This window comes from Pistacia vera, unplaced genomic scaffold, assembly GCF_008641045.1.
Source record: "Pistacia vera cultivar Batoury unplaced genomic scaffold, PisVer_v2 Contig582, whole genome shotgun sequence".
Taxonomy (NCBI): domain Eukaryota; kingdom Viridiplantae; phylum Streptophyta; class Magnoliopsida; order Sapindales; family Anacardiaceae; genus Pistacia; species Pistacia vera.
The window spans coordinates 31,949-54,649 of record NW_022196426.1 but is presented as its reverse complement, the minus strand read 5'-3'; the positions used below and the strand labels follow the sequence as shown (position 1 = coordinate 54,649).

The 22,701-nt window shown below is 34.9% G+C and overlaps 1 protein-coding gene across 1 annotated transcript; it reads right to left on the bottom strand.

Moving 5' to 3' along the window:
* Positions 1-9,042: 9,042 nt before the first annotated feature.
* LOC116109555 lies at positions 9,043-11,849 on the bottom strand. The gene is made up of 9 exons (XM_031395784.1): positions 11,564-11,849; positions 11,290-11,486; positions 10,878-11,059; positions 10,481-10,765; positions 10,336-10,394; positions 10,201-10,237; positions 10,044-10,115; positions 9,614-9,938; positions 9,043-9,429 (listed from the first exon to the last, which is right to left on the bottom strand). The coding sequence occupies exons 1-9, from the start codon at positions 11,664-11,666 to the stop codon at positions 9,043-9,045; spliced, it is 1,647 nt and encodes a 548-aa protein (XP_031251644.1). The 5' UTR covers positions 11,667-11,849.
* Positions 11,850-22,701: the final 10,852 nt, after the last annotated feature.

Below are 22,701 nucleotides of genomic sequence, written 5' to 3'. Positions count from 1 at the left end.
TTCCTTTTCTTTATTATATTTTGAAGGGACAATTATCTTCAACTCTCGTAGTTTCAAACTTAACAAAAAGCACCCTGGAAAATGGAGGTTTATTATATTACTTATTAAACACCTATTTCTAAATAGTATAACCACTATTAAAACTTTAAAAACAAAGTTTTTATTCATATATTTCAAGGGTGTTTTAGTTGGGGTTAGAATGTTATAATCTTAATTAGTTTCTACATTTTACTAATCCTAAATTGTTTTCTTGGATAAATTAGGAATGATTAAAATCTAGAAGGTAATGCTATTTGTACAAACTCTTTGTACAAAGAGGAGTTTGTACAAACTTACGTGGCACACCACAAAGCATGCCATGTGATATTGGGACTCACATAACTTAATATCACATTAATGTTATATGGGTCCTTATGTCACGTGGCACTCACATGGTGTGCCACGTACGTTTGTATAAATTCTTTTTTATACAAAGAGTTTGTACAAATAGCATTACCCAAGTATAAAAAGAATTCTTAAAACATAATGACAAACCCATTGAATAATTTAAAAAGTTTTACTAATCTTGTTCCCCATTTTGATTACAATATTTGATCCATGTTGGCGATTGTTGTATCATGGTTAGATTTTAAATTAAATTAAATCGTCATTTATTTTGACAAGAGCTCAAGCAATTCTGAACATCTTTGGAATTGAAAAAAACAAAAATAAATAAATAAACTTTAGAAGGGAGACGGTATTATTAGTAAAACCTGTAAAAATTATTATTACCCCAATAGTTTACAAAACCTGTAAAAACCTCCCTGGAATATCATGGCTGGTGTTAAAGTGAATAAATTTTTGTCCTAACTTGATTTCTTATCTATTTTTGAGTATTATTGTTTCCATATAAAGTTTTATTAACTAGAAAAAGAGTTCTTTTTTATTTTTTCCTCTGCATCTTATTGTGATTGGCTTGTATGTTAATGACATGTTAGATTGTTTTTAAAAGAAAGTGGGGTGATAGAGATTCTTGGATATAATACTTAATAGATTTTGAGTTAGATTTCTCTTGATTACTAATAGAGGTGGTTATTAGAAGGTTTACTCGATCGTAAACTTCAGAACCTCGAAAAATTAATCGAGATGCTTGCAAGTTGACTTAAAAAAAAAAAAAAAAAAAAGCAACAATTCTATATAAATGAGTAGGAGTAAACGACATGTTCAAACCCAAGGTTTAGCGAAAACTAGTTGCCACCCCTAGTTTTATAAACTCCATATTCCCACCCTTAAATAATAGAAAACGTTTAATTTAACGGACAAAGGGTAAAATGGTTATTTATATTGCAATAAATCTGAAATAAAAATAAAAATTTTAAAACAACCCTCCATATCTTAAATTTCTCTCAGAAGCACTCTCTCTCTAACATTTCTCTCATGGTGGCCAGACTTGGCCTCTGCGTAGCCCAACAAGCAGCGGCCAAATGGCTACTTCTTGGCCCTTGTGGTGGCCAGAATTTGGCTGCCGTGTGCGAGCTTTGTGGCGGCAAAATTCAATTGCCATGAGGCCTCATGCAGTGTCCAAAATCTGGCCACTGCGAGGGCCAAGAAGCAGCAGCCAAATGGTTGCTTCTTGGCCCTCACGGTTTAGCAATCATAGCTTGAGGTGGTGGGAGTTTTAGAGAGGGGATGCCGATGGATCAAAGGGTGGTGTTGGGGTAGGTTTTCATTGCTAGAATTGGTCGAAAATTGACAAGAAGCGCACAATTCCACTAAGTGGCGACTAGCAATTTGGTGGTGTAGAGGGTTGGAGATAATAGGGGTTTTGATGAGGGAGGTGAGGGGATGTGTTTAATGGTGTCGGGGCGTTCCAAAGACATAGGAATCAAGCCAATTTGGCTGGAAAATGGCGATCGCAAGGCAGTGGAGGTCAAGGGTGGTAGCATAAATCCAATGCAATTGGGTCAAATTTTGTTCAAAAGAGGGTTGGGGGAGTTTGAACGGTGTTGGGGGAGTGATTTTTGTTGGGTTTGGTGGATTTTCCGGCGAGGAAGCAACCAAAATGGCCGTCGGAATTTATGAATCCATGGGTGGGTTTTGTCATGGGCAATAGGGTAATAGCACTCCACCGATAAGTACCCACTTGCTCTTCATTTTAGACCTAGTGCAGCTTCTCCAACACTGAAATGGAATGTGAGTACATGCCAAAAATTTCATGCATTAATGAAGTGGGGTAAGTTGTGTACATGATCCAGGTCGGACCGAAAAATTAAATTTGGGGGGTAAGTTGTTGTTGTGCAGAAGTGAACTTACTTTTCTCTAAAGACGATTTCTCTGAATTTGGCGAGGAAACCTCCATACCAGAGTTTAATATTTAAGGGACCCAAGCAAAAGAAATGATTCTAAAAGCTACTTGAAAACTTGTGGAACATTATGGTTCAAATTAAGTTAACAACCAATTTTTAAAATAAAAGGCTTAAATTGTCAATTTTTTTTTTTAATTATAAAAATCGATCTCTCCGTATAAATACATATATCAAATTATCCATGGATAAAGTAGTATGTAATGTGTATTTTTTTTTTTTTTTTTTTTTTTGGTTTTTCATATATTATTTTCCATTTGGTTCAAGGTCACCAAAATTTTTTGTATTCAGAAAATCAGAAAGGCCATCCTTTTTTGTAAAAGGTCAATTATTTAAAAACTTAAAAACTACAAAAGATCATGGAAAGATCAACATTATTAAAAGAAAATGGACATATAAAATGATAAAAACACCATCAGAGTCATGCCAACTTTAAAATTATATATTTTTTAATATAAAAAATCTAAAAATTCTGAAATTAGATTTTAGATAGGAGGCAAAAAATCCCTAAAGTTTCTGAGAGAAAATGTGGATCAAAATTCAATGTGCTACAATTTCCAATCACACTTTTCCATCAACCAAACAAAAGTATATGTTCCTAAACAAATAAATAAAAACCTAAACAATTAACATATAAAATTGATTTCTCACATATTCATGCAACAAAAGTTATCTAAATTTCGTCATATTCCGACAAAAGAAACCTGATCTCTGAATTAAAATATACGCAGAACTGCAAAATCCTCAAAATGGAGACCAAGAGATGGAGAAGAAGATAAATATAAAAGAGAGAAACAAAGAGTGATGAATTAATTAAGATTGGAAATGATCAAGAAACTGAAACCCCATTATGAAAATATCCAGTCTTCATTTGACAAAACCTAGTGGGTTTGGGCTGAAAATTCCTCCGCCGTTGAAGATCATGGCTTGACGGTTTGATGATCTGCATCAGAAACGCCTTTATCAGATTGGCTTTTGATGTCATATTCAATGGCATCTTGGACCTCGACTCAGTACTGTGGGCGCATGTTGACGATGATTTGGTCGAGAATTTACGCGGGCCACGGTGTAGACTGCAGCGGAAGGAGCCGGGGTGGGTGGTGGGAGCGCAGAGACACGTGCGAGTTGATGAAGAAGATGAGTTCTTGTTGGTTGCCATGGTTGTGCATTTAGTTGTGGGATGAAGATGAATATTGTTCTTAAAATTTGTGTTTGTTGGATTCCTACAACGTCAAGACGAAGAGAGAGTTTACGATAGAGATAGAACGAAGTCTATCACGAATGAGAGAATCTATGATACGTCGGAGTTTACGTAAACTTAATCACTCAATCCTCCTGTTTTATTTCTTAGAACTCCCCTTAATTTTAATGCATGTTTTTTTATTGATAACTTAAACTGAAATGATAAAAATAACCCTAAACAATAATGTTTAAAAATTTATACCTATTAAATAAATTACATTAATTAAATCATGATAAAAAAATTTAACATTACTTTTTAGGTGTATTTTTGTCATTTTAAACATATTTTACAAACTTCACTTAGTTTTTGGGGGGGAAATTTTTAGTATTTAAAATGATGGGATTTGGGGGGAAAAGACCGAAACCATATGAGGGAACAATAATTAACTCACTTAATAGAAGATAAATGGATAAATATATTTATTTTAAAAACTATTAATTAGATATTTATTGATTGATTATTCTATAAGTAATGCGAAATATACGTTAAGACTTTTAAGTTTTTAACTCGGTTTTAAGTTGTGAAGGAAGAATTTTCTCTCACTCTTTTTAACAAGAATTCCAAGTGATGAATTATCTTAAGCGAAGTTATAGGGTAATGGAAACAATATTATTCTTTATAACATATATTTATAATTCAAATCGTCAGTCTTTGGTGTAAATATCTTAGTATTTTCAACATGCAATCTTTAATTAGTAAACAAGAGAAAATATTATTTAAACTAGTTACTAAATTATCCTTGAAAGAACAAGGATATTTTTTATTTATTATTATCATAGTGTTAAGATCAGTTTGTATTTAAAACAAGAATAAATTATTATTGCTGTAAAAGAAGCTCGTATTTCCATTTACGGGAGCTTAAAATCTGTGTAAAAGTGGAAACTATATTTGGGGAAATGAACAAAAGAATAAAAGCTAGAACAGTTTTTGGCACATGACATGATCATCACCAACTCTCCAGTTTTCGTTAGGTAAACTTTTGTTTGGATCATGTTTTGTTTTGGCTTCTTCTAACTCTGTTTGACAAATGTGAGGTCCATTTGGGGGCGTACGCAAAGATTATGACGATTTCACCAAACCCTAGAAAAACAAACAAGGAAAAAGATAAAGTCCAGCTCTCTCATTCTCTTGTTAATAATTTGCAGAAGCCAAAAACCAGGTGCTTTCGGAAGAATACTGTGCTGAAGAGCCGGTAGATTTTGCTATATTTTGAGTCAAAAAGGGTATTGAGTACATAGATTTAAGTTGATTTCTTTTGGCAAAACATTGGTTATAGTTATACAATTGGAGCACATAGAATTAAGGCATAAATGGACTCACATTTCGAGAATTAAGGTTGTGTTGTGACATGTAGCTTTTCAAACAATTAGGATTAAAATATTGAACAAGTTTAAATTCAGATTCAGAGACCCCATTTGTTTATAGTAATTAGTGTGTGAATGTGGAACAATTAAATCAACCATCCTTGTTCATTTTTTAATTAAATTATAATGATTTAAATGGATATAGAAAGATTTTTACTTTCTTAGAGTTTTGATTATCAGGATAAATATTTCTCTAATTTTTTTATTTATTTATGACCGAAGGTGTCCAAACTAATTTATACTCACCTCAACTAATCTCCTAAGACCTTAGAACTATTGACTGGGTAAAAGCTCCAATGACTATCTCTATTAGCAACCAAGAGTGACTCAAACTCAAGAGGGTGTTTAGACTAACTTATACTCACCTCAACTAATCTCCTAAGACCTTAGAACTATTGACTAGGTAAAAGCTCCAATGATTATCTCTATTAGCAATCAAGAGTGGCTCAAACTCAAGACCTCTAGAGTAATACATTTAAGAGTCTTAATCGAATCACTCGATTACCCAGAGATACTTTAGGATTTGTCTAATTGATAAGGAACTAAGAAAATGAGAGAAAGTTTAGAGAATTAGAAAATAATTTGTATCTAAGAATGAATTATTAGTAGAATCTTGATGTCCTCCCATTATATATTTCCTTTAAAAAAAAAAAAAATGTATTATATATAATTTCCTGCCTTACACAAAATCATTATTCATGCCTTCTCCTTGACCTTGTCACGTGGACCTACTATTTGAGCCCCCATAAATAATCTTAGACTTATGTAGTTGACTTGACAATAATTCTAAAGAGTAAACGACATATTCTCACCAGAAGTTTTGTGAAATCTTAAGTTGGTATTATTGACTATATTTATTCTAGATTTTCATTATTAAAGTAATACTGTTAATAATTTTTACATTACAAAGGGTGTAATTATCATAATACACTTAACAAGTAAATTAATAAATTATTTATTAACCCCTAAATTATTGGAATTATAAAATTAACAATCTTATTTTTAAATTACTTCAATAACACCTTCAGCGACTATGCACCTTCTCGGTTTTTGCTCGATTTGGGTTGCTTTGATGGCGTTGAACCACCTGGTCACCTCCATCACTTTCCCCATAATCTGTTGTCCAAAATGCCTTTGGTTCTTGACTCATTGGCCCCTTTGATTGTCGACATCGTTAGGTTTAGGGTTTCGCTATTCTTCGCTGGATTTCGATCGATTCCAATGACAAAAAACCAATTGGACACCACCACTACAACTAGCATCTCCAACTCTACAAAACCCTTATGTCCCCAGTAACCGTTTAGTCGCCATTTGTCAGCCGAGAGGTTCTTGTTCATTGTGTTTTTTGGAGCTGTTGTGGTCGACAAATGGTGAGCTGTCGTGGTCGACAAGGTTAGGGGTTTTGTAGGGGAGGATGCTAGGAGCCAAACAATGGTGGTGGTTGGGGTTGTCGCCGCTCAGAACGGCCAAAAACTGGCAAAAAAAATAGTCACATGGTGCGGCTACCATGGTTGGTGATCGACGAGTGATGAGGGGTTGTGAAGGGTAAGGTTTTGTAGAGGAGAGGATAGAGGTTCAAATAGTGGTGACAAGGGTGATTTTGGGTGGAAGAATCACCAAAAAAGGGCGAAAAGCGTTAGGGCGATGCATGCTAACGTGCGTTGGAGCACTGTTAGGGGTCGTGATCTGCTAACATGCGCTGCCTCCTTCAAAATGAACAATTTATCCTTTTATTGTCGTATTAAACAATTTTCTATCACTTTAAGGGTGAGAATCTGTAATAAATGCAATCAAGAGTACCGACTTTGGATTTCACCAAACCTCGGGTGGGAATATGTCATTTACTCTAATTCTAAATTCATTCCCATTTGGGCCTTTAAATCCTACTCTTAGTTAATACTTTTAAGTAAGTCCCACCAATTTTCTTTCTAAGCCCTAATATTTATTTTTTAGAAAAATATAAGGGCCTGTTTGGTACACTATTTGAAATATAATATTCTGAAAAAACTATTATGAATAGGCTATGATAAGATTAAATCAAATATGATAGGATTCTTAGAACGTGTTTGGTATAATATCTAAAAATTATATCAGTGTTGGATAAAAATATAGAATAGTTGTTTGATACAATTTTTTAAAAACATTTTTTGAAAATATTTAGATTATTTTTAACCCCTTACATTCGTTAATTTAGCTAAACATCCTCCTCCCACAAAATCAACTTTTATAAATTAATAGAAACACCCACACCCACCCAAGCCACTGTCGACCGGAATGACACACAATTGGATGGATCTGGTCGGTCGTGCATCGATTTAGCCTTTTCCGACCAAATCCACCATGAATCTAGTTGAAAATGGCCAGATATATGACCAAAATTTGGCCGTTGTTAATGCACAGATCTTCAGCCGTTTCTGGCCAGATCCATGGTGTATCTGGCTGAAAACGGCTAGATCGACGCATGATCGGTCACGCATCATTCTGACGCCAATGGCAGTTGGTGGCTGGCGGTGGTTGCTGGCAGCCAATAGTGGCTTGGGTGGGGTGTGTTTTTGTTAATTTATAATCTTTTATTGTGAAATGTAATTGTTAAATGTTTTGAGTTGAATAGAATAGGATAATAGAAAATAAGTCCCACCCAATTTTCATACTCTAGACCAAAAATCCTATTTGAATCCTATTTGAGTTGGATGAATTTTCTGAACGAAATGATCTAATAATTAAACAAACACATATTCTGTTTTTCAATCCAAATATGATAACAGAAAAGTCAATCGAAAAAGTGAAACAAACGAGACTGTTTGGTATATTATTTGAAACATGATATTTTGAAAAACTATTATGAATATGATATGATATGATTAAATCAAATAGGATAGGATAGGATAATGTGTTTGGTATAATATTTAAAAATTATATCAGAGTTGGATAAAAATATAAAATAGTTGTTTGGTACATATTTTGATAATATTTTCTGAAAATATTTAGATTATTTTTTAACTCCTTACATTTGTTAATTTAGCTAAACATGCCCCATAATAAAAGTTTATAAATTAATAAAAACATTTTCACCCACCCAACCGACTATCGGCAGCTAGCCACTGCCGCCAAACGGTGGTCGACAGTCATCGAAATGACGCACAATCGACTAGATCTGACCTTTTCTAGCTAGATCTACTTCCAGGTTTCTGACTGTCATTAATAGCCAAAATCTGGTCATTATAAATGGTCAGATCAACGCACGATCGGCCAGATCCAACCGGTTATACATCGTTTCAACGGTGGTTGCTGGTGGCCGACAATGGCTTGGGTGGGTGGGACTATTTTGTTAATTTATAAACTCATATTGTGAAAGATAATTGTTAAATGTTTTGAGTTGAATAGAATAAGATAATAGAAAACGATTTTTATTTTCAAGCTAAAAAATGTCTTTGAATAGGGTTGGGTTTTGAATTAAATTTCGTCATATTAAAACAAACACAATTTTTACTATTTATTTTAAATATGATTATAGAATAGAGTTTTAAGAAGTTAAACAAACAAGGGCTTTAAATATTATCGGGGTTTAGAAAGAGATTGACTATGGTTAAAAACTTAAAATTACACCCTTCTAATATAAGTAATCCCTTCTTTGATATACTCTTATTGACTAATTGTATTATAATTTGGTCGGAAGTCTTTCTCTTGATCAAAAGCTTTTCCTTCCAACAACGCTTTAACCAGTGGAAAACTTTGGTGCATTTAATTAACTATTAACATTTAAGCTTAACTTCTAAATTTCTATTCTTTGAAATAAAGTGACATTGCAAAGTTTACATAAATAGCAAACATTATTTTCCAAACTAAGTCCTGCTTTATTATCAAAGTGTTAAAAGCTTAACTGCTCATCTTATAGCAAACACTTGCTCACATACACAATACAGCCACTAGCCACTATGTAATCTCATCCTTATCAAATTCAAGCATATGCAAAAATACATAGAAATCCATCAGCTTAGAGAATTGGTGGCTGTGCAGAACAACTATGATTCTAAAAGATTTCTATAGCATATATAAATTGAATTAATTAACTTAACATCTACAAATCTGAATCTCACTGCATAACTTTCTCCTCTTCTAAGACATCTTGACCAGATTTTGTGGCTATTAACTCTTTGGTGTGCTTCCGGTGTTGCCTTTCTCTGGCATAAAGAACCCAGAAGATCAAAGAGAGCATAACTGCAGCAGAAACCATAACCAACCCTACATATATCAATTTACTATAAAGCTCCAGGCCCGGACAATGATGCTCGGTGATGCCACTGAATGTTTCACGAACAAAAGTGCAATCTCCCAGCTGAACAAGAAACGGACCATAGTGATACAACGCGTAGCTTACATTGACAGTAGTCATCATCTGGTCGTAGAAAACAGGAGTCAATCTACCAACAGTAGTGCAAATACCAGTTGCTGAAACTTGGCAGATGTACTTCCTCCATTCCTGCAAGAAACACAATGATAATATTGTCATACTTTTTTACTCCTAATCTTCACATTCCTCCATTGAGGAAACGCTAGCAAGGGATCAATTTGATTGCTTTTTCAGAAGTATCACTTATAGGCTATAATGCCTGTTGAATGTTTTGTTCACTTGAGTTATGTGCCAAGTACTTGTTTTAGTTTACCTGAGCTGCATTGGTAAAGTCCACTTCACCAGTGGCACATTGTCGGTCAGTCTTGTCAGAGTTGAATGGATTGCAGAGGACAGGTACCAAGGGACCAGACTGATTGTAATATACAGGTTCGGCTCTGGGCGGAAAGTTAATGTTAGACACATTAGTGATGAAACGATTAACAACTGCAACTGACTGGAAAGTTACTTCTTTGGTTTTAGACAAGGCCTCCTGGGCAGTTGCATTATCTACGCAGGGAAGAATATCATCCAAAGCTGTATGAGCTGTAGGGTTTTTAACCCACTGATCCATTGCAACACAGGTGTCTCCAACCACACTGGAAATTGAGTGAAAATGAAAATGTGTTAGGCATACAATTCTGAAAGTGTCTTCAGCTTACAGTATATATACAGATTTGTTCTACGTAAGTTAGAAGACTTACTTATGGAGAATGAGAAATACGCCACACAAAATAAATGTGCCAGTGACGAGGATCCACCCCAATGTTACCAATCTGCAATCCCACTCATTGCAATTAAATAGAGAAATATGAAAACAGTAAAAGCACTTCATATGTAAATAAATTTGTCGCCACTCACATGTACACAAGAAATTGTATGCCGATAACTGAAAGTACTGCAATGAACAAGTACAACAATATTGTCACTATAAAAGGTGAAAGCATACAGATGATTGGAAAGTCAGCACCTACTTGGTGGGATGAAAATACTTACAGAAACCAAGTAAGGCCAAGAGGAGCATTACAGAAGCAATTACGATTAGAGTTTTTCTTCTGCAAGGAAGCAGCAAATATCATGATCAAATAAGCCCAAAGGTATGCAATCCCGAAAAAAGAGAGAAAAGAAAACATATACTTACACAGCATCTAATATTTGTTGTATATCATTTGAATTTTTCTCAGTCTCCTTTTCAAGATTGCTAGCTGAAGAATTTATCTTCTTATCAACGTCATCAATGCTATTCTGGACAGTGGGAGGCAGATGTATTTGATCAACCCCAATTGACTTGGCTGCAGATAGATAATCTGATACTATCCTAAGATTACTGACAGTAGTATCTGACTGATTGACAACGAATTCCAATGTCTTTGTTGTGCTTCTATGGAACTTTCCTTGCCCGGTATACAGAACAGCACATCCAATGCTAAAACCATGGGAAAAATAAAAAATAAAAATCAAAGAACAGAGCCAGCATGAGCTCATTCAATCCACACATTAAGGCACACAAAGTAAAAAAATGAGGATGGGGACTTCACATTGCCGAAATGGTGAAGAGTATGAGAAAGACAAGCGAAATTGCATAGGCAGTTCGAGAATAACCGTAACTGCGGCCCTGACAGCAGCAATGATATAAACTGATGACAAACAAGCATAGGCCAAATCCTACAAACCATATAGCACCAGTGAGAAAGAGGGGAGCAGCTGTGAACCCAACAGACTGCATAAAAGAAACTAATTAGAAGTAAGAACACTGATAAATTCGGTACCAAATGAGAAAGTTAAGCAAAATTCGTGTCACACAAATAATTCAAGTCTGAATTTGATGAACAACAGAACATAGAAATTATCAAAATACAATAAACAATAAGTCCAGATGAGAGAATCAATTCAAAATACAATAAAGCTATAGAAGAGGCAATAAAACATGGAATTGATGGAGGAACTTACAGAGAAATAATGCTTTTCACTGATATTCCATCCACCTTTATAATAGTTAAAATCGTCGAGAGGGTCCTTTCTATGAGTTCTGTCTGCAGCCAATATCAAAGTTGAGTTATCCTCTACATGTTCAACATTGTTATCATCAAGAACAGACCTTCTCATCGCCCATGAAAAGACACCGTACTCGTCTTCATCAATGGTTCCTATGGAGGATCAAAAAATTGCTCAAAAACAGAAGTAAAAACAACAAAGCATGCAGGCTTGAGGAAGAGAAGCGTACCATGAATACCAAGTCCATGAGCAAGGGAGAACAATATGGTTGAAGAAATGAAGAGGAAAGTTGAAAGGAGAAGAAGAGATTGGTCCGTTCTGAAACTAAACATTGTTTTCTTCACTTTGGTTGTGTCTCAAATGAATTTCTGGTGCATGATTTCTCTCTGAGATGATATAGCTAGAAGAAAAGTAGACAAGAAAGTTTCAAACTTTGAGTTGGAGGTATTGTCTTTTAGGGCGTGGAGGGATGTGAGCAGTCTACCTTATTGGCTGCAACACTATTTGATGATTTTGAGAATGGACAATGCTAAGTACACTATCTAATTTATACTGATATAAGTATTAACATTGAAAAAATTTCAAATTTTTTTAAGAAAATTTCAAATTTTTTTAAGAAAATTTCAAATTTTTAATATTTAATATTTAAATTCGTACATATTAGTTACTACTCATAGTTTTATTCTTTGAGAATCCAAGCAAGTGTCAAGTGGCGAAGTGCCGAAGTCTATGTGGGAATACTGAACATTTGTGTAAAAACTACTTCTAGGTTTTTTTGATGAAGAGAACGAGCGCCCATAGCTGCTGTCAAGACAGTGACATCGGGCCGCTGTCATTATAGGAGCCCAGGTCCAGTGCTATTTAAAACTAGAGAGGTTCTATCGACACCTATTAATAGGCTTTTTAATAATTTTTCAGACTGATAAATTTGATAAAGTTATCTTTGATTTCTTATTCTTTACAAATAATTTTGAGACTTCACTTCCTTCTCATAAACCCTATTTTTTATATGCCATTCAAATCATACTTAGAATTAAAACATAATTTAATGTAGAAAGATGATTTGGGATATATCACGTTACTGAAAAGTTTTTAATTACTTCTCATTTTTTTTTTAAGCTATATCTTCGGTGAAAATCTAGTTGGATTAAGTAGAGATTTTTTGTTACCAAATACCAAACATAATTTTGTGTTATTTCATTTTGCAATATAATTATTTATTATACTTCTTATCAAGGTTAAACTCGGCCTAGCTCAACCGGTTGAACTGGTCTAATCAGGACCTGAGAACTTGACCGGGTCAGGTTCCTAATTTCAACTGTTCACAACTTATCAAAGCAAACCTTAGATTTATGAATAGCGATTGAGAAACAATTAGTAGCTACAATGTTGGGGCTTTTGAAGAGGAAGGATCGGTGAATCAAAAGGTGGCGATGGAGGTGATTTCCAATAAGTAAAAAGACTGAAAATTCAAAAATTGCGTTGTGGCAACAACGGGCTATTGCCTGCGATTGGCGAGGCGAGCGGGGGTGGGGTGAGATGGGTTTTGATCAGAAAGCTGAGGGGAGTGTTTTTGTGGTGATGGGGAGTGTTGTCCATGTCGGAAACATGCCCTATTTGGCCAGGGTTGTATTTGGGGTGGATTTTAAATCTGTAAAGACTGATGTGTAATTTTTAGGGGTGTGTTTGCTGGATTTTAAACCTTTGACATGTTGACATCATCGGTTTGACGCACTAGTCAAATTGGTTCAACTAGTCAACCGAGACCTTGCCACTTTGCCGGGTTTCACCCCGGGCCAGGTTTTAAAACCTTGCTTCTTATAGTATTATATTTTCTTGAGTAAAATTAAATAGTATAACCGCAATGATGGAAACCCTAATAAAGTGGTGAATTGTTGTTTTAGATATCTTATGATGAAATGTTATTTGGTAATACTTATGGGTAACTTTTAATTAATTGCGATGGCTGTCATGTAATTCAAAGTAAATGAATGGCTTTTATCTATAAAATAATGATAAAATCGATTGAGGTGGTCAGCCCTGCTCGCGATGAGCAATTATATTTCTGAAAAAGGGGCAGTTTAAAGTCCTACAATAAATTGACTTCAATTTATATTTCATGAAACTCTTAAGTACCGATATTTAATTTAATTACAGTTTGGGTACATGAATCAAAATGCATTAATGAGACAGGTGACTTTCGAATTTCTAGATTAATTGAGGACTATGCCATTGTAAATAAAGCAGTATATTAACCGATTTAGGTTCAACAGTATGTAACTGCCGTTAGTGTGCTAACTGTTAACTGTGAACTTTAACAGTTAGTTAATGTTCATCCACCACTTTACTCTTTGTATAAAAGCTCTTGTACTCTTCTGATTTCATTAACAATCAATAATAACATTTTCTTTCCATATTTTTCTTTCTCTTTTTTGCTGCTTTGTTCGAACTCCTCTTATAATATCAGAGCCATTGACAAATGTAAAAAATGGCCAATCTTCATTCATCTTCATCTATTTCGAACACATCAGAGAACAATCCAAGCCATAAAATCAATTTGGATTCCATCAATTTCCTAAACTCTCACTCGATGTCTTCGTCTGCTCTTCCACTCATTTCTCCCAAATTGACGAGAGACAATCATCGCATTTGGAAGTCTCAAGTCTTGTTTGCAATTGGATCATATGATCTTGAAGATCACCTTACGGGATTACCTCCATGTCTAGCTCAATTTTCAAGGTTCAATCTGAAGATGCAACCACATACTCAATTATGACAACAAAATCTAATCTAGAATACACTCTTTGGAAGTGACAAATTGTTGGTAAGTTGGCTTCTTGCTTCCATTTCTGAATCGATGTTTAGTATCATTTCGAAGTGTCAATTTTCCACTGACATTTGGTTTACTTTAGAAAAGGAATTCCTCACTAAGTCAAGAACAAAAACCTTACATGTCAAAAATTTACTTTAGAATACTAAAAAGGAAAACCTTAGTATTCATGATTACTTTGTAAAGATGAAAGGTTTTACTGAGAGCTTATCAGCCAGTGGAGTCATGGTGATTGATGAAGAATTATTGAATCATATTCTTGATGGACTTGAGTCTGAATTTGATGCTGCTGTAGTTAACATCTTCACTCAATTAGAGTCAAAACTGGAAACTATTTCAATTCAAGAGGCACAAATTATATTACAAAAGTTGAGCTTAGAATAGAAAGAGCAAGCTTAGTAATGAACTCAGTTGTACACACTGAATTTCATGGAGGATCGACTAATGTGGCCAATCTTTCTTCTGATTTGATGAATAAGAAATCACAACCTGAGCAGTCACACTTTGGTGGTGGACAGTCTAAGTTTAATTCTCTACAAGCTCTTGTATTTCAAGCTCACAATTTTACTCCTCCAAATTCTTCTCCAAATTTTTCCATTGGTTAGAATCAATTATTTAGTGCTGCACCACAAAGCCAATTTTACTTTCCATATTTTGTTAATGGTCGAGGCAGAGGTCGAGGAGGAGGTAGATGCAAATTCATTTGCCAAGTATGTGGCAAAACTTGACATCTTGCCTTAAATTGCTATCATAGATTTGACTTCAATTACACTGGGAACAATGCCTTTATCAGGAACAATTTTGTCCCTAACTATCCTAGACCACAGAACAATTTCAAGGACCATCACCGTATTACTCTCCAAATGTTCAGCAGTCTTCCAATTACTCGACTCTAAGCTCCTAGCCACATTTACAATCTGGTTTCACACCTTTAGTTTATTCTAATTCTAGTTCCCAAAATTTAGGGCAAGCAGGTGTAGCAAATCTCACTTCTGTTTTGCCGCATTCTCAATCAGCTTCTCATATACAAAATCAAGCATTCTTAACTCAAGCACAATCTCAGAATTCTCTTACTCCTACTACGAACTACATTGCTGCACCGTCCTCTGTCCAAGATGCCTCCTAGTACATGGACTTTGGCACCACAGACCATGTTACTTTAGATTTATCTCTGCTGACAATGAACTCCACCTACACAAGCAGTGAACACCTTCAGGTTGGAAATGCTGAGTTGTTTCTGTTAGAGTAGGTGCACTAGAGCCAACATTGTAGCTCTTGTAAACTCATATTTTATACGAATAGAAGGCAAACGCTTCTTTATAAGTAGAAAGGTTGAAACAGTGACGATGGTATTAAGTGTCATAAATCTTAATTGAGAGAATCCTATGAGCACAAATGTTGGCCTTTCTTAAACCATCCGTAGTCATAGTATAAATCTGACCTAGGACACAGATTATACGGAGAGACTATCATCGCGTTGAATGACCTTATGGAAAGATAGTGACAGGTCTCACATGTCAAGGTTGTGAGCATCAACCTAGTGCAACGCATGGGTGCTTGCTTATGCAAGTCCACTGGATTGACCCATCAGAGGATTCCGTACAAGATGGTAGCTTAGTATGTATGGAATATATCCTCTTACGGATGGTGGTGCATGTGGTCCTTCGACTTGAGATTACCAGAGCGCCGTGTGTAAAGATTGATGTGATTTGACACCAACCTAACATTGTCTCTCTTTGGGGTTACCAAAATGGTGGTGGTTGATTACATTGGGAAGTACACTATGCCTATGGTGGATCATCTAAGGATTCATCACTCTTAGCTATAGGAGACTTTATCTTGCAAGATATTTGGTTAAAGAACTATGACTGCAAAGCTGTGGCCATGGTGGAATCGAGTTGGTGCTTGAATCTAATCTCATATGGTCGTCAGATTCAAGAACCGAATATACAACATGTCAAGGAAATAGTTTTGAGGTAGACACTACTTATGTACCTCAAATCTTGATGAGATATAAGATGATGAAATAGATCGAATTGCACGGTGACCATACCGTAGACAAGGAAAGCTTGATCACTAAATCTTTGCTTACCGGGGAATTATGATGCCTTGCTAGAGGCCAATCTTGATTGGTGTACAAAAACACTAATTGGTTGATACCTAATTAGTTATCGGGACACTACCAACAAAGTAGAGAGTCTTCCGGTTACACACATAGAAGGTAGTTAAGTGAAAAATGAAAATGGAAGGACAATCTTGTCCTTGGGCCGAAAATGGTATTTTGGTAATTTGGGAGTCCAAGGGCATTCATCATCTTGGGCGAAAAAGGCACTTTGGTAATTTTGCTAGGGTTGACGCCATTGTCCAATATTTGTATTGGAGGAATTTTGGCAAAATTAGATTCATTAAAATTAATATGAAGGAATATATTAAAATAAAAAATTTATATATATATATATATATCTATAATATATATATATATATATATATATCTATATATTATATATATTATATATATATATATATATTATATATATATATATATATATATACAGTAAAACCTTTTTGTAGTGATACTCTATATAGGAATAAACTCTACATAGTTATAAAAAATTATATTCCCAATTTGGGATAGTTATAAATAAGAATAAACTCCAAATTGTAATAAATTATAATTTTTCTAATTCCCGTCTTAAGGAAAGTTGCCTCCACATAGTAATAATTATATGTATCATTGTTTTAAAAACCGGATCAGAGGGCAACCCGCTTTGATGGCCGGGTCACGGTACAACCGGTCCAACCGGTTAGACCGTCGGTTGGACCGATGACATCATCACACATCATGATGATGTCAGCACATTTTTAAAATAATTGTTTTTTATTTTTTAGATTTTTAATTTTTTAATAAGATAATAACAACTATTGTCTAACATGATTCAAATTCAAAATCCATTCTTCTTATTCCACACTATCTGACAATACAACAATTCTTGGGAAATTTGATTTCAGCTTCAGCCCTTCTGACTTCAATATAAATGCTTAACTGCTAATAATTAAAGGATTTATAATATTTCTACGGATAAAATTTTTTTATAAAAATATTTCTCTGTATTTAAGTTTATGTTTGAATAGAGCACCAAACCATTGTTTCACACTTCCCAAAAGTTAAAAATTATAGAGCTTGGTAGAGCGTTCAGAGTTCAGACTCAGTACTGAAACCGGACTTAAATCAAAATAGTGTGGGAGAAAGTATCAAAGATACGTAAAATCTTCCGAATAACTTTCTTCCGATCTTTATCTGCTTAACGTTGGAAACCAAAAAGGTGGGCCAAAAAAAAATCTTGAACCCAACAGATTATAATATTACACACTCTAATATACGGATTTAACCAGTGAACATATGGCAGTTTGACTTTAAATTCTCTTCTCTGCCTTTCATTTCCAAGGTTCCTTTATACCTCTTCTTTTACTTTTCCCAACCAAGAACACAAAGAAAGTTCTCTCTCTCTCTCACCATAAGCCAGAGAAAACGGGGTCACCACTTTCTGGCTTTCTCAAACAATACAACACTAAATCTCTCATGATTTTTATGATCTTCTTCTTGAGCTCTATTCCTAACACAACGAACCTTTCTTTTAATCTCTCTTTAGCTACCATCACAATTCAAACTCATTTTTCTTCCTCCAACATCCCTTTCTCATTAAAACATCTGCCTCTGGACGGCTACCTTAGCTTTCAAAATACGCATCATGCAGCTCAGGACTTTGGCAATACTCACCATTTCCAACCATCAGCAATTCTATATCCTAAATCAGTTTCTGATATTTCCTCAACAATAAATCATATCTATCATATGGGTTATGCTTCTGATCTCACAGTGGCTTCTAGAGGCCATGGCCACTCCCTTCAAGGCCAGTCACAAACTCAAGGAGGTGTAGTTATCAACATAGAATCACTCCAAGAACCATTTATGGAAGTTCACACTCTTGAACTGTCGTATGTGGATGTTTCCGGTGGTGAGTTGTGGATTAATATTCTGCATGAGACTCTTAAACATGGGCTCTCACCAAAGTCTTGGACAGATTACCTATATCTTACCGTCAGAGGCATGCTATCGAATGCCAGAATCAGTGGTCAGGCATTTCTCGATGGACCCCAGATCAATAACGTTTACCAGCGAGTTCAGATGCGATTTGGGTGGGCTGAGAAAGACTGAAAGAGAAAAAGATGAGAAAGGGCTGCGTTGCGTAGTGGGGGATTTTAAGATTTGGACCAGTTTATCCACTAGTCCAGTTGGACCGGCGGTTCACTAAAATTATCCGGTTTTCAAACGGTTTAAAGCGGCTCAGTGTATTATAACGGTTTTGGGGTTGACTCGAACCGGACACGTGATCGGTTCCTGGTCCAACCGGTTGGACTGGCCAGTCCGGTCTGGCTTTTAAAACAGTGATCTGTATATTACAAAAAAAAATATGGTATGTTACATTTAAGGTTTAAGATGAAATAAAATATTTATCTAAAGTTGTTTGGGACAATAATTTATGCTTTAGAGTTGTTACCACATCTTTTAACTTACGGGTACATTACTCGCTAGCATGGACTTTTTGTTATTAAAGCTAAGACATTTCTAGCTTCTCAAGCATGTTTAGAGCTTCTTGACACGAAATTTTTTGTATTTCTCTACTATCATCCTTATAATTATTTCTTTTCTCTTCTTGTTTAGTTGTAGAAATGATTTCTTCTTTTGTTAAAGCATACATGACTTGTTACTCATTTGGATGATTAAGGAAGACATTAATATTTATTCGATTAGTGTAGTGAAGTTGTCGAATCTGATCACTCAATTCTATAATGACTCTTTGATTCTCCCCATTCACTTCATTTGTAACTTGCAATTCATCAATATCGGGAGTCCTAATTTTGTAATGCTTAAAACAATTGGCAATTGTCTGTGACTTTACATCAGTTGCCATGCAACAACTGCATTTACAATTCCATTAAGGACAATTATCTTTGTTGGTTTCAAAACAAGATCTTCTATCTATTTCAAAAGTACACAATTAAAGTGTTGAATTGAAACCTAATATTATTAAAACATGAATTAAAATCCTAATATTGTACTACTAAAACATGAATTATGAAATAATAAGAAATTTTTAACTATACCTCTATTAAGTTATAACCTCCTCATAGTAATAAAATTAGTTAGTCCTACCATTATGACTATATAGAGGTTTTACTATATATATATACGAATGGATCTTGTAGGATTCCCAAGAAATTCTTCGATTTCTTCCGGAAGCAAATTCTTATTCATCTGCCTTTCATGTTCCGTGAATAGCTGGGACATTGAGGAATATCCAGAAAGGCATTTAGGGAATCGGTCTGATTCTCTCTCTGTTTGTTCCGTTTGAAGAAAGGAAGGATCCCAAAGAATCGATCTTTCTTTTAGTTGTTGAATCTCTCTTTGATTGATCAATGTGTGATATTCCGAATCCTCATTACTAATGGAATCGAAACGATCTCTGGATTGATCAGAAGATCCTTTCAATTGGCTAGAATCCGTTACTTGAACGAAACTAGATCTTGTGGAATCATATTGAATATTTGACGATACATTCCGTACCTTGCTAAAAAATCGATCCTTGTTTACCAACCACACATTGTCTGACCAAATCCAACTCTCTCTCGATATGTTCCTCAAAAGATCCGATTCGTGCGGATTCTTCCCCTAACTAACGAAGAGATCTTTGCGGAATTGCCACATATGAAATTGAACACAATTTTGCAAAGAAATAGCCCACTTGTTTCTCGAGAAGAGATGGGAAAAACACTTAATATCATTTGATTGAATAGTTGACCCAGCTCCTTGTTGTTTGAAGAAACCTTCTGCTTCAATTGGTATTTTTTCACGAAAAGCAAACATGAGATAAAAAATCCAGTCATATATATATATATGGATTAAATAAATAGAAATATTTATTTAATTAGAATATATATTTATATATAGAAATTAAATAAATGATATTTATTTAATTAAAATTCATATTTAGGAGAATATCTTAAGAGATATTCTTATCCCTAATATAAAGGATTGCAATCTAATTCAAATTAGAATTAAGGAGATTGCAATCCAAACCAAATTGGAAATCAAGGATTCTAGTTTGGGGTTGCCTATACAAAGGGATATTGGATTTTAATTAATAAGAGATTTTTTAGAGAGAACTCTTTTGAGAAAATTAAAATTAATTTTTCTCCCTCTCTCAAATAGCTCACGCCCAAACCCTAGCACCAAGAGAATTTTATTCTCTTAATTTTTGCCTCCCTTCCTTAAGCTCTAAGATTGGTCTAGCAATTAATCTTAGGGTGATCTCGAGCCTACCTTCGTGTGGATGCTGACGAACTCAATCCTAGTTGGGTTGATAGCGATTAATCGAAGATATCCAGAGAAGGAGCCGCCAACGAAAGTATTATATTAACCCTTGTAAGGTTTTGATTTAATTTTATGTTGATTATCATGTCGAAATCATGATCTTGGGTAAAAGGGATCGTGCCATGGCAAGATTTTTTTTATAATTCTGAGCTCCACGACACGGTTCCTTCAGCTTTCTATATCATATACTGGTTTTGCATCTTTACCATGTCATTCTAGGTTTCTTTATCTAGAAAATGTCTTGTGTGTGCCTCATATTACCAAAAATCTATTAAGCATTTCTAAATTTACTAAGGACAATAATGTCATTGTTGAATTTTTTCCTGATCATTGTATGGTTAAAGACAAACATTCCAAAGTTGTGCTTCTTCAAGGAAAGCTTAAAGTTGGTTTGTACCAGCTTCAAGTCTTTGCACTTGCATCAAATTCCATCTCCCGTACCTGTTGCTTCTCTATCTTCTAGCTCTACAATTGACTCTACTGCTCTTATGTCAAGTCCCTCTAATACAAGTGTTAATGTATTGTCTAGTTCTACTAATAATAGTGTAGATGTACCTCTATCCAGTAATTCTTTGTTGTCCAATAAGTCTTGTGTTTTTGCACATGTTGATTCCAGTTTGAGTTCTGTAATTCCTGTAAATCCTTGCACTGATGCAAATGCTATAGTTAATAAAATGAGTACTTTTCAGTCTTTTCTAATAGAGAAAACTAGTGCAATGCTGTGGCATCAAAGATTAGGCCATCCAAATGCCATTGTTCTTTCAAAAATTTTAAGTTCATTTCATCAAAATCAACCTGTTACAATTGATTTATCCTTTTGTAAAGCCTACCAATTTGGCAAACTCCACCAATCTATTTTTTCGAGATCTCGTTCCAGAGCATCCAATCCCTTAGACTTAGTTTACTCTGATCTTTGGGGGCCATCCCCTATAACCTCACCTGAAGGATTTAGATATTATATTCAATTTCTTGATGACTATAGCTGATTTACCTGGATTTTTCCTTTGAAAGCCAAGTCTGAAACTCCAATCATTTTTAAACAATTTCATACCTAGCTGAGAGACAATTTAGCATTAAGATGAAATGTGTGTAAACTAATTAGGAAGGATATCATAGAAGCTTGGTATTCTACTTTGAATCTCATGACATTCTTTTTAGGCATCCTTGTCCTCATACTCACCAACAAAATGGTAGAGTTGAGAGGAAGCATAGGCAAATAGTTGAGTAGGGACTAACTTTACTTGCCCAAGCCAGCATGCCTCTCAAATATTGGTAGCTTGCTTTGTAAACTACCACTTACCTTACTAATAGACTTCTCTCAATCTGTCTCCCTTCCAGGTTTTGTTTAAAAAGGTTTCCAATTACTCAGTCATTAAGGTCTTTGGATGTGCTATGTACCCTTTCCTTAAACCATATAATTCACACAAATTTGATTTTCATACACGAAAGTGCACTTTTGTTGGCTATAGCTTGCATCATAAGGGTTATAAGTGTCTTGATCCCAATGGTAGGTTATATATTTGTCAAAGTGTGAAATTCGATGAGTCTGATTTTCCTTTGAGTTCACACTCTATAATTGCTACTTCATCTCATTCTGATTTTGATGACCATAGACATCATAGAACTTTAACAGCTTGGCACATTCCTCATCTTGTTTTATCTTATAATTCTGCTTCATCCAATTCCAATATGTCTTTGTTACCCTCCAGTCCACCAGCACATGATCAACTAAATTCTTCATTGACAAAGTCTTTACAACCTTCACACTCACCTATTCACCTCCTGAGCAGTCTTATGCACCTATTCACCTCACTGTAGAATTACCTTTTACCAACCCTCATTCTCAACGTTCCAATATACATCCTATGGTTACTAGATCTAAAGCCAACATTCATAGCTCCATTTTGGTACCTTCCAAACCACACACAACAATCTCCTTATCAGTACCTTCCTATCTCGACAAAACTGAACCAGTAAGTGTTAGTGATGCACTCTCTTATCCTTCTTGGCAATCTACAATGAAAGCTGAGTATGATGCTCTCATTTCTAACCAAACCTAGGATCTTGTTCCTACTGAATCAGAAATGAAAATAGTTGGCTGGAA

Bases quoted from the DNA above. Each gene is read 5' to 3' on its own strand.
- LOC116109555 (XM_031395784.1), bottom strand. From the start codon at position 11,666: ATGTTTAGTTTCAGAACGGACCAATCTCTTCTTCTCCTTTCAACTTTC. The intron at 10,238-10,335 runs GTAAGTATTTTC...TGTTCATTGCAG, and splicing joins CTTGGCCTTACTTGGTTTCT to TACTTTCAGTTATCGGCATA. The intron at 9,939-10,043 runs GTAAGTCTTCTA...CTCAATTTCCAG, and splicing joins GTATTTCTCATTCTCCATAA to TGTGGTTGGAGACACCTGTG.